This window comes from Corvus kubaryi, unplaced genomic scaffold, assembly GCF_017639235.1.
Source record: "Corvus kubaryi isolate FWS band 111438036 unplaced genomic scaffold, C.kubaryi_AGA036_p1.0 37216, whole genome shotgun sequence".
Taxonomy (NCBI): domain Eukaryota; kingdom Metazoa; phylum Chordata; class Aves; order Passeriformes; family Corvidae; genus Corvus; species Corvus kubaryi.
In genome coordinates, this window is record NW_024581061.1 from 75,046 (window position 1) to 89,403 (window position 14,358).

Consider the following 14,358-nt stretch of genomic DNA (forward strand, 5'->3'; position numbering starts at 1 on the left):
ACTATGATGACCTTTTCTATCCTAGAAATGAAGGTAAAAGTGGGATGAGAGTGTTACAATCTGCTTTAGCTTCTCCAGCTGTGTTTGTTTACTTGAGCCCATGTTTGCGCTGAGCTCTTATTTTAGGTTTTACATTGTTGTTCAAAGAACTGGCTTTAAAGATTAATTAGGGCAGGGGGGAGTGAGACTGTGTGCCTGCAAGGGAAAATGTGACTGTGAACCTAGCATTAGAGCACTGACCTGAAAGGAGGGAGAGAGGAAGGAAGGAGAGGGTTGAAAAGCGTTCATAGTGGATTCTTTGAAGAGTAAGTATAATTACTCTCCTCAGAGGGAGGAATGTAGAGATAATGTTGCATATATATTTGCTGGAGTACTGTGTAATTGTATCATGGGGTTAGCAGCCAGGTTCCAGTCATGTCGATGCTAACAGCTGTATCTCATCTGGTTTAGCATGGATGCACATCCTTAGAGAAGGACTAGCCTTCTAAATTATACTGAAGAAGAAATACTTGTGTGGTGATTTGCCATCGCTGGCACACACATATTTTAGGCTGCTGTAACATGCGTGTGTGAACAAGGAGATGCATTACTGAAGGTCACAGTAGCAGCGTGTCTGCCATGGAGCTGGGACTGCACAAGTCATCAGCCTCATGTGAGGATGATATTTGAATCAGAGCTCCCTGCTAGACTGGCATCTGCAAAATGAAGCGGGGAGATACAGGCATTGCTAGTTCCAGCTCCAGTTCTCGTAATTTGGACAGGAATTTTTTCCAATGTCTTCCAATACTGTCTTTTCTTCAAAATATACAGATAAAAGCTATCACTGCAATAATTGCATTTGTGTTATATCTATTCCAAAGCTCAGAGAAGTATCAGAAAGATCTAAGGGGTTTAGGCAGGGAAGGGTAGACTGGGGAGAAAATATAAAATCTGAAGATGTAGAAATGGTAAATAACTATTTATTTCATCTGTGGGTTGAGACGAGGTTGTTTCTTTGCTTTGCAACAGAAAAGAGCTGTAGGTGTGTGGTCCTAACCTTCAGTGGTTTTTCCCATGAGCTATTTGTATGAAAAGGAAGCACATTTTTACTATGTAGCCCAGATGATTTCATGGGAAAGGGCTTGGTTTACCGCACAATGATTTTGTTTAATACCTTTTTTATTTCAACAGGAAATATGGGATGTATAAAATCAAAAAGGAAAGAGAATCTGCATGGAGATGGGCTAGATTTGAAGAATCAACCAGTACGTAAAACTGAACGAACTATTTATGTGAGGGATCCAACGTCCAATAAACAGCAAAGGCCAGTAAGTAGATAGTCTCAGGAGAGAATTCCTGTAGCAAGAACAAAGCATGACTGGCATAACTTAAATTTCAATCCAAAGCATATGCATGGAGAAATTCAAATGATCATTAATCCACAACTGGGCTTTTAGTGTTGTGCAGTACACCCTCAATGAATTAGTACCTAGAGGAATAAAAACTAAAACATGGTGGTTTGCTACTTTATGTTTGTCATAAAAAAATGTTTTCTGCATTAAAAAAAGTAACTTGGCAGCGCTTGAGGAGATATAATTATGTCTGTAGAAGAATGCTAGATGACATTAGAAAACCTGAATTAGTTTAGATCTGTTTTTAAAAGCATCAGTGTTGGGTTTTTAATAGCTGTGGGATCCAGGTGTTGGTTATTCCATTCAAAGGCTGAAGTAATCATGGGTCATTCTTTACCAGCTCTAGTCAACTTTGCTCATTGAAGGCCACTACTCAGCCTTGCATGAGGTGTGTAGGTAAGGATGGGAGGGGAGGGTGCAGTGGTGAAGGGAGCAGCACGGTGCTGCAGGAGGAACAGGCTAATGTGTTCCATGTGTGCTGTCTGGCACCGGAAAGGGAGGGTGCTGGGACTGGGAATCCTGCTGGGTACCAAGAGGGTTTGCTAATTTGCAGCATGACTGGTACCTTTTTTTTCCCCCATCTTCTCTGCTGTGCTGAGGAAACCATGTCTTCTGACTGCCCTTGTTCAGGGACCTGCTCTCTGCGGGTGTGAGTGGCTCCCTTCTCTCCTCTCTCACCAGCTGACACAGTGAACTCAGTGTGCTCTCAGCCAATGAACACACATCACAAACTACCTTTTTTTTAATTATTCTTTTATTTTTCTTGCACAGTCTTAGTGGAATAACCATGCTTGTAGTTCTTTAGCATGACAGCTACATGATAATAAGTCTCCTGCTTAAGTGCCTTACCTAAAGCCTCTTCAGCAGAAGTCTCAAAGCTGTGAATTTCCTCCCCACAGCTTGTGCCGTACCTTCACAAGGTCTGAGCTACGCAATTTAAAATCTAGAGGGGACTTACTTTATTTTTATATTGTCTTATAAATAATATATGTATATATATATAATATATATTTTGAAGAATGGTGGGGAAAAATCCAAGCATTTCCTTTTAATTTAAGACATATGGGATGATACCAAGGCAGCTGTATAGTATGTAATTGTAATTTAAGATCATCACAAAGATCTAAAACTGCTTAACTAAAGACATATCTTATTGTAGGCAAATGCAGAAGCACAGCTCTTACCAGGACAGAGGTTTGTCAGTCAAGGTATGTTTCTGTAGAAATCTCGCACCTGCATGCAGTGCCCATGTCAGCCTGCAAAGTGATGTGAACTTGCCTTTGTCTTTCTACTTTTGTAGACGCAGAGGAGCATGGAGTCATTGTTGTAGCTTTGTATCCCTATGAAGGCATTCATGAAGAGGACTTGTCCTTCAAAAAAGGAGAAAAACTGAAAGTTATTGAGGAGTAAGTATGACAATGTTGGTTGTATTGCAGATTTTCTTTGGCCTCATCTGATTCCCTCTACAGAGCTTTGATCTCCTACTCATATCATGGGTGTATGAATGATAAGTGAGCTCCCTTACATGTGATAATACAAAGTCTTTATGGAGTTGTTCCAGGTTGGATGGGACTTTGAGCAACCTGCTGCAGTGGAAGGCATCCCTGCCCATGACAGAAATGATCTTTAAGGTCCCTTCTAACCCAAACTGTTCTTGAGTCTATGATTCTGGGTTGGCAGCTGCCCTCAGTAACAGTGACCAAACATTGATCCAGTGGACACAATGGCTTCTCAGGGGCTTGACTTCAGAGGAAAGGTTGTGCATCTCTCTCCAGCCTGGGCAAATCTCTCAGCAGACTAGAACCTAAATAATGATTTATAATTTTTCTTTCCTGTGGATACTACTGTTTCTGTTTTTCAGATCCGGAGAATGGTGGAGAGCAAAATCTCTCACAACAAGAAAAGAAGGTTTCATTCCCAGCAACTATGTAGCAAAAGTAAACACCCTGGAAACAGAAGAGTAAGTTCTCCTAGTCCCCAAATACTGGCAAGCTTCTTCACCCCGGTGGTGTATCCTTTGTGGGTGGGGAAAGAGGTGGTTCTAACTCTTTGAAATACTTTTCAGATGGTTCTTCAAAGACATAACCCGAAAAGATGCTGAAAGACAACTCCTGGCTCCTGGAAATGGTCCTGGAGCTTTCCTTATCAGAGAAAGTGAAACATTAAAAGGTAGGGTTTGGGGTGGGTTACTTTGGGTTTGATATAGAGATAAAATGGTGCAGTCAATGTACACAAAAATTGGCATCAGGTGGCACTGGGTGTGGAGTAGTCGCAGTGCATCCTATTGTGTGAATTTTCTGCACTTCTGTAGGAGTGAGAAGAATGAGAAAATTATCAGAAAAAGAGAGAAGAGAGTTGCAGGCTAACACCCAAAGTTGCAATAAGGGTGGAAAAAAAAGTGTATGTGTGTGATTACACTGACAACAGCGATGGATGAAGTGGCATCTTTTCTCTTCTTAAAGTTTGTGACTCCTTTACTGAAAGACATGTTACTGTAATAGTAGCTGCTGCATTCTATAGTCTTCCATTATTGGGTCTGTATCCATTGCTACAAGTTTAAAATTGTAGTTAGTGCATAATGAGGGTTTTCATTTCTACAGTGTAGTGGGAGTCTTTTCAGAAAGCTTTTTAGTAAAATTTTGTGCTCTAAACAGAGCACTTTGGGCTGAAAAGTTTAGTGGAGTCTCCAGGCTCTTCAGCTGGGACTTTCAGGAGAGCATGGGAAGTCCTGCCCCAGCCTCTGGACTCTGACGGTAGTCTGGATGGATATTCCAGCTGGATGCTGTAACACTGCATCTTCCAGGGGAAGACACGTGAAGCCTTTCAGCAGATCATGTCTCTCCACTCCACAGGGTAGCTTTTGGCCCTAGTGCTTGACTAGGTATCACTCTGTAATGGGCCCAATATCATTGTGCTCTCAGCTGAAGACTCCTAAATGAAGTTCTCAAAGGAAAACTCCTAAATTCTACATGGTGTCCTGAGAGCAAGGCAAAGAGCCCCCCAGTATCACTGGCTATGTGTGTGAGGAGAGATAAGGGGGTAAGATGGTTTCTTGTCCTTTGAAAATGGACAAGAATTGCACAAGTAGAAGAAACAAAGAGTGCTGTAGCTAAGGGTAGATGCTCTCCTGCCCCAATTGAAATCCCAGATGATGTTAGGCTCCGTAGGACTGCCTAGGGACCAACAGATCTAGCAGATCAACAGGTCTGCTGTCCCTCCTGCATGCCTCAAGCCATCTCCAAACTCTCCTTTTGCTAGCTGGCCCATGACAACCAGCATGTTCCTTTTTCAAAATGCTGATCTCCAAATTTCAGCTTCTGTTTGAGTAAGGTCACAGCCTTGGACTTGCTCTCCCAGCCACTTCTACTCAAGCTGGGGGACTTTCCGCAAAACTGGGCACTGAATATGGAGCTGCCTGGAATATGAAACGTGTGAATTTGTTGAATAAGATTGAAAAAGAAAGTGTGACTGTAAGCATTTTGGTGACTGGTTCAGGGCTGGCTATTGGCTAACTTCCTCCTGTTCATTGCAAAATGCTTTTTGAGGAAATAATGGAGTAAAAAGAAAAGCAGACAGCATGGCAATTTTCTTAGGCTCAACTGTGCATGTGTGGACAATGTAGATTTTTGCTATGTGTTAATGATCATTCCTTCTTTATCCACAGGCAGCTATTCTCTCTCCATACGAGACTATGATCCGGACCATGGCGATGTCATTAAGCACTACAAAATCAGGAGTCTAGACAATGGAGGATTTTACATCTCTCCAAGAATAACTTTTCCTAACATCAATGATATGATCAAACATTATCAAAGTAAGTTAGATCAGTTAGTGAATTACTTAATAGAATGCAGTCATTATTTCCTGTGAAGGAAAATAAATGCTTTCTTCTTTTCTTTCAAAGTTTTTCTTTTTTCTTTTTTTTTTTTTCCTAAATAACTTGGGCATGCATGTTATCAAATATAAAGTAAAACTGATTGGAACCCAAGTATTGTTGTTATCACAACCAGACCTAATGATGGTTGCTCTGTGGCATACCATTGTGAAATGAAGACTGGCTTTATAAAACAATTCATCAAACTTAGGGTGATGTGAAGCTATAATAAGAATTGCCTGCCTTGTAAATAATATTTTATTTAAGAGTAATTTTTTATTCATAATTAGCAGAAATACATATAGACTTCTGAATGTCATCTTGTACCTGGTATTGAGTGCGAAACTGGTTTTATTTTTCCTGAATATGTATTGGTTTAATTATTTATTTTTAAAGGAAGAAATATTCCATATACTTCAAAGAAATAAAATTGCACCCACATAGAATGCACATATTTATTTAAAAAAACAAATGGGGGGAAGAGGAAGGGGCAAGCCTACCTGTGTTTTAGCTGCAAAACTGACTTCTCATTCTGCATAACCTCCTGCTGGATAGCTCCAAAATACAGGGTTTTTATCTTGTAACTGGGAAGAAAGACAAGACAAAAAAAGGTAGGACATAAAATCGCATAGTGATTTTTCAAAGCCATTCTGAGGATGTGGCCATGAAATTTTTCTGAATAGTTAGCTGTGTGTGCTAGGTGTTCAGCACAGCTGGAAAACCTGAGAATTATTCAACATTTATATAAAAGCTATAGCTGGTCAGTGTATGGAGAAAAAATAATGTTGACCTACTTATGCTTGTATGCACATCTGTCTGAAATCATGTTGCAAGAAAATTTAATGGCAAATTCTGAGCACAGGTCCCAAACCTGACTCCAATGTGCATCTTAATCAACATAGTGTCAGTAATAAGATCTGATATTGTACTTATTTGGTGCAAATTGTACTGAAACCCCTTAATAATCTGACACTAACCAGATGTGTGTGGTAGTTCTTTATTAAATTTGTCTCTGTATGCCAGATTTCAGATCAGAGGCACTTAAAGTTTTGTGAAAGCACCAAAAAGGCTACATTTTCATCATAGCATCTCATTATTTTGAACATTATTGTGGGCTGGTTAGTGCACACCTGCAATTAAGCCATGTTTATCTCGAGTTGCGAGGCACAGAAGTGTAATGTATTTTGTATTTTTTTTTTCTTTGAACACCAGGGCAATCAGATGGCTTATGCAGAAAGTTGGAAAAAGCTTGTATTAGTCCCAAACCTCAAAAACCATGGGATAAAGATGCATGGGAAATTCCACGGGAATCAATTAAATTAGTGAAGAAACTTGGAGCTGGTCAGTTTGGAGAAGTCTGGATGGGTGAGTTTATTCTTTTGAAATGAGCATTTAACTCTGAAGGAAGTTTCAGAGTCATTCAAAAAAAATAGTGGACATGAACCTGGTCCTATATAGTTGTAAGAAAGCAAAATCAGGCCCAGAATACACCTTCTTGTGAGGAGAGGGCGCTTGTAAAAGGAGGTAGATACCTGACAAGGAAGTGGAACAAATCCTCTTGGTGTCTTTTAAAGGAAAAAATTGTGAGTAAGCCCTGTAATTTAGAAGGTCCAAGACAATAGAGTTTTTGTTATGTTTTGAGGTGGAAATAGAAGGTTATAGTAAGATGTTGCTCCTGAATCTCAAAATGGATGAGCCTCTCAGAACTTTGTTTCAAATCAGAAAGTGTTAAAGAACATGAAATAAAAAGAAACAATGTCTTTTAGTGAATTGTACATAGAGATTTCACTGTCCATTTGTGAAGAAGATGCCTCCTGCAATGCAGTGCATGGTACTGCCATACTGGGTGAACAAAGGGAACAGACTTAACCCAAGAGTATTGTCTGCCAGTGTGCTGCTCAGAGAGTAGGTGATTTATGTAGTAAGAAGACTAGAGATTGAACAGCCCATACCTTGAATCATCAGGCGAGACCCGAATAATAAAACTGTCATAAGACTTACAAGTTGTAAACATTAATATATACCCAGCAGAAAAATGATAGCATTAATTATTGTAACCTGAATAACCTGCTTTGTTGGCTTACAAGCAGTATTTCCTCAGCCTTAGTGACTTCCTATTGGCAAGGGGCTATGCCCAGTGTCACATTCTGTGAAAATGATTTCATCATCTTGCTTGTGAAATGCTGTCTGTTCTGACATCAGAGTATTCTTTTGGCTTCCTTATTGCATGCTCTGTGCACTATTCATTGCTTACACGCTTTTGCCAGTTACCATCTTATTTGAGGTAAGCTATATCTTGCCCCCAAAATCTTCATTAAGATGTTTTCTTCGGGCCAAATCATTCTCTTAACCTTTCCCTGAATCCCTTTTTGGGACTCTATGTTTAAATAGAAATAAATTTGTTACAGTTATAATAAATGATCAGATTATGGTGATGATGATTATTATCAATTTTAAGGCCTAAAATTCTATAAGCAGAGCATTTCTGAGCATCTTGAAAGTGTATCCCAAGGGTTGCTAGAAGACACAAAGCTATGAAAGGGTCTCTGATAATCCATGGGATGTGTCAGTCTGACAGGAAAGTCATTGCTTTGAAGACATGCTCTCATTTAGAAAAGCAAAGAACAGACTGGTGCTGTTTGACTGGCAAATTACACACACACAACTACAGTGTCAATCAGAAAGCTGTAATTCAGTCATAGGTGCAATCTTCACATAAAAATAAATCACATAAAAAGTGCAAGCAACACATCTCTTTAATATCATATAATATAGCCAAGTTCAGCCTTTTATCTGCCTTCACAAGAAAAGGCTTAAGAAACCCTCTAGCTATGATATACATGAATGACAATTAGATACTAGTCAGGACAATTGTCAACCATTGTGCAGTTATTTCTGTCTAATGAAGCAGGGCAACAAATGTTTAACTTACACTGAAACACGGTGGAAGACTTTGTGGTAGGAGATAATCACCTGCTTGAAAATGCAGATAATTTTGAGAAGTGAATGCTTCAGCACATACACACAGAAAAGAATAAAACTTTAAAAAGGTGTTCTGTTTCAAGATGCTTCCTCTTGTTTGTGTCATTATTTTAACATCTAAATTGGGCCTGAACCCTATGTCTGAATTGCTGCACTGTGAGAAAAACTAATGTACTGTGAAAGCGATCGCTGCATTTCCTCTTCTTTGCTTTCTTTCTGAAGTGAAAGAAGATGATTTGCATGGCACAGATCCTCTCAAATCAGGAGCATGGTTAATCTTAAAACCAGGGAAGTTCAAGCTGGAAAAGCGTATTAGGTCAGCTGTGTGGTGCAGGGTGTCAGCAAACACTGTGTATTGTAATGATCACCCAGGGACTTGGGGAGTTATGTAGAGGTACTGAGAAATAACCTGGTTGCTATGCTCTCCTAATTCAAGAGCTGGTTGTTACACTGCCTCGTCACAGAACAAAATTATTTTTCAGGCACAGTGTGAATTAGAGAGAAATATTGGTCCATTGTTTAATTACTAAATAAATTTCTTCTTGATAAAGGATACTCAGAATTTCAGAGGGAAAATAGTGTCCCACTCAGAGGAATTGTGCTTTTGAGTAAAGAAGGATGTACAGCTACTGGACAAAGTCCAGCAAAGAGTCACAAAGATGATGAGGGGACTGGAGCACCTCTCTTTTGAGGGAAGGCTGCGAGAACTGGGACTGTTCAGCCTGGAAAAGGCCCAGGGGGATCTTATGAGTGTATGTAAATAGCTGAAGGAGGTATGCAAAGTGGATGGAGCCAGCCTCTTCTCAGTGGTGCCCAGTAGCAGGGCCAGGGGCAGCAGGCACAAACTGAAGCACAGGAGGTTCCTTCCGAACGCTCACTATGTGAGTGCCCAAGCCCAGAGATGTTGTGGTGTCTCCATTCTTGGAGAGAACCCAAAGCCAACTGGACACAATCCTGGACAACCAGCTCTTGGTGCCTCTGGGGGTGATGGACACAGACGCCTTCCACAGGTCCCTTCTGCAATTTTGAGAGATACGGGAATATAGAGATAATGCTGATACTGCAACGTGAAGATATGCAAGTATGTCTTTTATAGTATTTTCTTTTTAGTATTTCCAGAACTACTTTCTGGGCTTCCATGTGGACATCTTCCTCTTGAACATTTTGGAGGAAATTAACTTATATTATGGAAGGATTAAGAAAAACCTAGGAACAAAAAGCAGGCCTCCATGTGCCCCAAGCACTTGGCTGTGTTCCTGGATGACCTGTGCAGAGAATCTGTATTATGGAATGGTCAAGTGAAACTCCTCCATCTCTGAAGCATTGCTATTACACAGGGAAAAGTTGGTGTCGGTTTTCCAGTTTTGTCTATCAATACAAGTGCCATTTTACACATTTTATAGAGATTTTCTGGGTTGAGGCTACTGAGTTAATGTTTACGTGTGAATTTGGTCATCAGTTGTGCTGACCTGATGGACAGAAACAGCATGGTAGAGTTGTGTTCACACTTCATGCACTGCACCGTGGAAGTGGTTAGAATGCTGCAGCCTGGGCTTTCTGCCTTCACATTTAATGGGCTGTGTGGAGATGAGTGAGAAACGGAGCCACTGCTGCATTATTCTGTTCTGCAGCTGAGGGATGGCTGCAGTCGGTGTGATGCCTTTTCCTGGTCTTAAAATCAAGAGTCATACACAGTTAGAAGGGGGAAAGGGATTTTATCTTGGTATTTATTTTAAGGATCTTTAGCTGCACACGTCCAGGTCATATGCATCAAATGAATGCCTCCCCTAAAAGATCTGGTATAACATTATAGGTTTTACTAATTAGCATATCTATCCAAGATTCCCCAATGAGAGTCTCAAATGAGTCCCCTCCCCAAGGAGCCTTCCCCTGGATAGTTCTGTCTTAATTTATAGAATGTGTTCTGGAGAGGACCTTGAGGTCTGAGGCACACTGATCCCTAGATACAAAGCTTCTAAAATGTTTAGTCTCTTAGCTTGACAAACAAGTCCAAATATGTAAAGAAAAAGCACTAGAAATACAAAAGTTATAAAAAAGGTATAACAGGGGTATAAAAGAACAGGCAAAAAATCTTCATGGCATCAGGTGAAGGAGTGAAGTGCTGACATGCAAATGGATGCAGAGAAGCTGCTGTTCCTCAGTCTCTTCCCCACTACCTCTTCCAATAGTAACTGCTCCAGCCATTATCTGTCTTCTAGAAGTGTCATACCTCCACAGCTCAAACAAGTTGTTCCCAGTGTACCCTGCAGGGAACTACTGCAAAAGTAGAGGAAGGAGAAAGCTGCATACTACAGGCTTGTTCACAAAGTTGTCCCTCTTCAGTCCTGTTCAGAAATAGTAGGCTCAACCTCAATTTTCTATTATAAGTTTGTATCACATCTTGGCCTGTTTAAGCCCATGAAAGTATCTGGGGACAACCTTGCTGTGCAAGATACTACTCTGTCAAAATAATAGTAATCAACTCCAAAATAAATACCTGAAACACTAAATTTTTTTGAGAATTCCATTCTAACACGTAGAGAAGAACATATCTCATTGTGTGAGACATCATCACACACTCCTCAGACTTTCATACTATTGCTCGCTTCACATTTGATTTGTAACAGTAGCTAAAACTGCAAAGAGACTCACTTCCTGCCATGGTATGAAAGGTTTTTAGACCATGGAGTTCAGTGCATCTGGGCAGCTACTTTAGTGATGTGATGAACCAGAGCAGCACTGCAAGAGCAGGGTCTATGTTTTATGCATTTTTATTCCTGGTGTGAACTGATATGATGTGAATCATGATGCTCTGTGGTATTAATAATCCATAAAGAGAATTCTCAAGCAGGGCTAAGAGGAAAGTTAACAAGGCAAATGCAGCCATTATGGTGTATTTTATTAATGAGTCACATCTTGCTTGCATCTCAGGTGTAAAGGATTCTCTTATTCAATAATCTCTGAATTAGAATATAAGTAATATGTGCTTTGGAAGTGTATTTTCTTCTGGAGCTGTTAGAAATAGAGCATGCTCATAGAGTTACTGGCCACCTTGTTTTGCTGTCCCATCTCTCCCAATACCTGATGAAATAAATGAACCGGAGAGAAATCAAGATCAGTTACCTCTACTGCTCTCACCAGCTATTTGTTTTGTGTGTTACCACCAGAGGGTCAGGGTAGACTTTTTTTACAGCAGAAAACCTCAGTGTCACAGAGGTGTTGTAGTAAAGCAAACTTTCTGTAAGAAAGTGCCGAGTTGGATGGATATCTTTAGGGAATGTAAAATACTGTTACATAGTTAATGTTAAGTGTTTTGGTCATAAGTACTTCACAGAAATGTTGTATTAATTAGTACGTTCACTAGAGAATTCAACAAATTGAGACTGAAGCTCATGCTCTGTTTTAGGGTATGGATAGAATACTAGAAATTATACAAATAATCTTTCTACTTCTTAAACAGAGAGAAGTATATTTAATATCTGTTGTTCTGACAGATATAAATTGTATACGTGAGCTTTAACAGAAAATTTGACCTGTAGCTGTAATTTCTTACTATTAGGTAATTTAAAGAAATTTATTTGTTATGTTTTGATCTGCCCATGTTTGGAAAAATAGATTTAATAATCATGCAGGTGAATATTTTGTGATTGGCATAGTGGCTTTTCTCAAAAAAGATGCAGTGGTTAGAGCGATCACTTAAGATATGGAAACTAGGTCCTTGCTTTGCCACTGATTTCTTTTGCTGGATGATAAATAGCATAAGGAAATGGTGTATTCCAGTTTAGAGGTGTGTCCATCATGGTGATGATTCTGATTGTTGCGGAATAAGGAAATGAGGCTATTTCATTGAGTCATGAAAGTTTTACCTCTTCTGAGAAATATTTCTACAGTGTTGCAATGGGTATGGTGGGGGATAAAAGTTGCATTTATATCCCTCTTTCTCTCTCTTTAATTTCTTTATTTTTCAAATTAAATTACTTCACAAGATAAACTTCAGGATCAGTGCTTGCTACTCTATTTTTAAATGCTATTTTAGCATTTATTTAATGTTTGGGAAACATTAAATCTGAAAATCATTCACTGCTTTTCTCTTTACTGATAGTTTCTCTTTATATAGTTAGAATGTTGCATTAGAAGGTTTGATAAACAGAGAAATGAACAACAGCCACAGTCTCCTCTAGTCTTGGCATGGGCTGTGTGATAAGAAGTTATCACATTTTAAATCTTGTGCTGAAGACTGCAGGATTGCAGTCCTGGCAGCGTGTCCCTGTTGGTCACGAGAACCATTTGTCTGCACCTTCCCGTAATGCTCCATTTCAGCACTAAGGGTTACAGGAAGGATTATAAGCATGAGACTGGCATGCATAAAATAAGTGTAATCATGGGATTTAAGATACTTCAGAATCTCGCAGTCGGTCCTTGGGCTCTATTGTTCTGAGGCAGTTTGAGTGGACATTCATTGAAACATGACCAAGTATTTTATGGGCTACTTGTGAAAGGAAACTTGGTATGAAGTAAGATCATTTGCTTGCTTTATTTTTTTTTTTAGATAACTGATTTCTAAAAATAGGGAATGGATCATTTTTCTCTGCAGTGCTGTATAAGTTGCAAAATAAAATGGAATTCTAGCATAAATATTTGTGCTACATCTGGCACTTGCTTTCAGGCTCTTAGCTATTCCTGGAATCCAACCTCACCTGCTTTACAAATTCCTGCTAGTCGGGACACTGTGGGGTGCAGAGTGATTTCAAGTGCACTGACCATGTTCCCTCCTTGTAGGTTACTATCATAACAGTACAAAAGTGGCTGTGAAGACTCTGAAGCCTGGAACAATGTCTGTGCAAGCCTTCCTGGAGGAAGCCAACCTCATGAAAACACTTCAGCATGATAAGCTTGTTAGGCTTTATGCTGTAGTGACCAAAGAAGAGCCTATTTATATTATAACAGAATTCATGGCAAAAGGTGAGAAAAACATTGGATCTGCGTGCTGATTTGGGCTGAGGTAGAGTTAATTTTCTTCCCAGTGTGTTTTGGGTTTGTGCTGAACACAGTGATGATAATACAGAGATGTTTTTGTTGTTGCTGAGCAGGGCTCACACGCAGCCAAGGCCTTCTCTGCTTTTCGTGCTGCCACGCTGGTGAGGAGGCTGGGGGTGCATGGGAGGGTGGGAGGAGACAGAGCCAGGACAGGTGACCCCAGCTGACCAGAGGGATATTCCAGACCAGATGGCATCATGTTCAGTATGTAAAGTGGGGGGAAGAAGGAGGAAGGAGGCACATTTGGAGTGACAGTGTTTGTTTTCCCAAATAACCATCACACATGATGGGGCCCTGCTCTCCTGGGTATGGCTGAACACCTGCCTGCCCATGGGAAGCAGTGAATTAATTCCTTGTTTTGCTTTGCTGGTGTGCACAGCTTTTGCTTTTCCTTCTCCTAGTAATCTGTCTTTATCTCAGCCCATGAGTTTTCTGCCTCTTACCGTTCCTATTCCCTCCCTGATCCCACTGGTGGGGAGTGGGTGTGCAGCTGCGTGGGGCCTGGTTGATGGCTGGGGTTAAATCACAACAATCTGCAAGCAGTATTTTAGTGAACTCTTCTGGTTCTCCTAAACTAGTTCCCTTTCTTTTTAAAGAAAGGAATGATAGAGTTATTTTTGAATATTCAGATATTAAGGGAAGGAGCAGTTATCCTTAAGATGGGCTGAGGCTTTAATTTTATGATCCATTGCTGCATTTGTGAGATAAACCATTTTTACATTTTCTTAAATGCAGCATTTTCAATTGTTTCTGAATTAGAGGATAACCCCCAGAATAACTCTGGTTCCTTTGGACTCCCTACCTAACTTGTGTTTCTGGTATCATAGCAAGGCAATTTAAACAAACCTCAGGAATTGCCTTATTGCGGTCCTTGAATTGATAAAGGTGTGTGTAATAAAATGAATGAGGAACGGTCCTGCAAGGATGGCTGCACTACTAGAAAAGGACTTTATAGAGCATTACTACACAAAATCTGCAAAGTTTCCTTCTCAGATTATCTTGGGTGGTAGTTTTTCTTGTTTTGTTCTGTTTTCAAGCAATTTTGCTGGTAACTTCATGAACAAAAGTTGAGGC

The 14,358-nt window shown here is 40.0% G+C and overlaps 1 protein-coding gene across 6 annotated transcripts in view; it reads left to right on the plus strand.

Annotated features, from left to right (window-relative positions):
- Positions 1 to 14,358, plus strand: part of LYN (LYN proto-oncogene, Src family tyrosine kinase) — a 50,455-nt gene that overhangs the window by 19,935 nt on the left and 16,162 nt on the right. For 4 of the 6 annotated variants that reach the window (XM_042022553.1, XM_042022550.1, XM_042022555.1 and 1 more), the window contains exons 2-9: positions 1,171 to 1,307; positions 2,551 to 2,599; positions 2,692 to 2,797; positions 3,253 to 3,351; positions 3,457 to 3,560; positions 5,056 to 5,205; positions 6,478 to 6,630; positions 13,027 to 13,209. In XM_042022553.1, coding sequence (XP_041878487.1) covers positions 1,176 to 1,307; positions 2,551 to 2,599; positions 2,692 to 2,797; positions 3,253 to 3,351; positions 3,457 to 3,560; positions 5,056 to 5,205; positions 6,478 to 6,630; positions 13,027 to 13,209 — 976 coding nt within the window. In that variant the 5' untranslated portion in view covers positions 1,171 to 1,175. The remainder of the gene's footprint in view (positions 1 to 1,170; positions 1,308 to 2,550; positions 2,600 to 2,691; positions 2,798 to 3,252; positions 3,352 to 3,456; positions 3,561 to 5,055; positions 5,206 to 6,477; positions 6,631 to 13,026; positions 13,210 to 14,358) is intronic. The other 2 variants (XM_042022552.1, XM_042022556.1) reach the window with 1 other exon arrangement.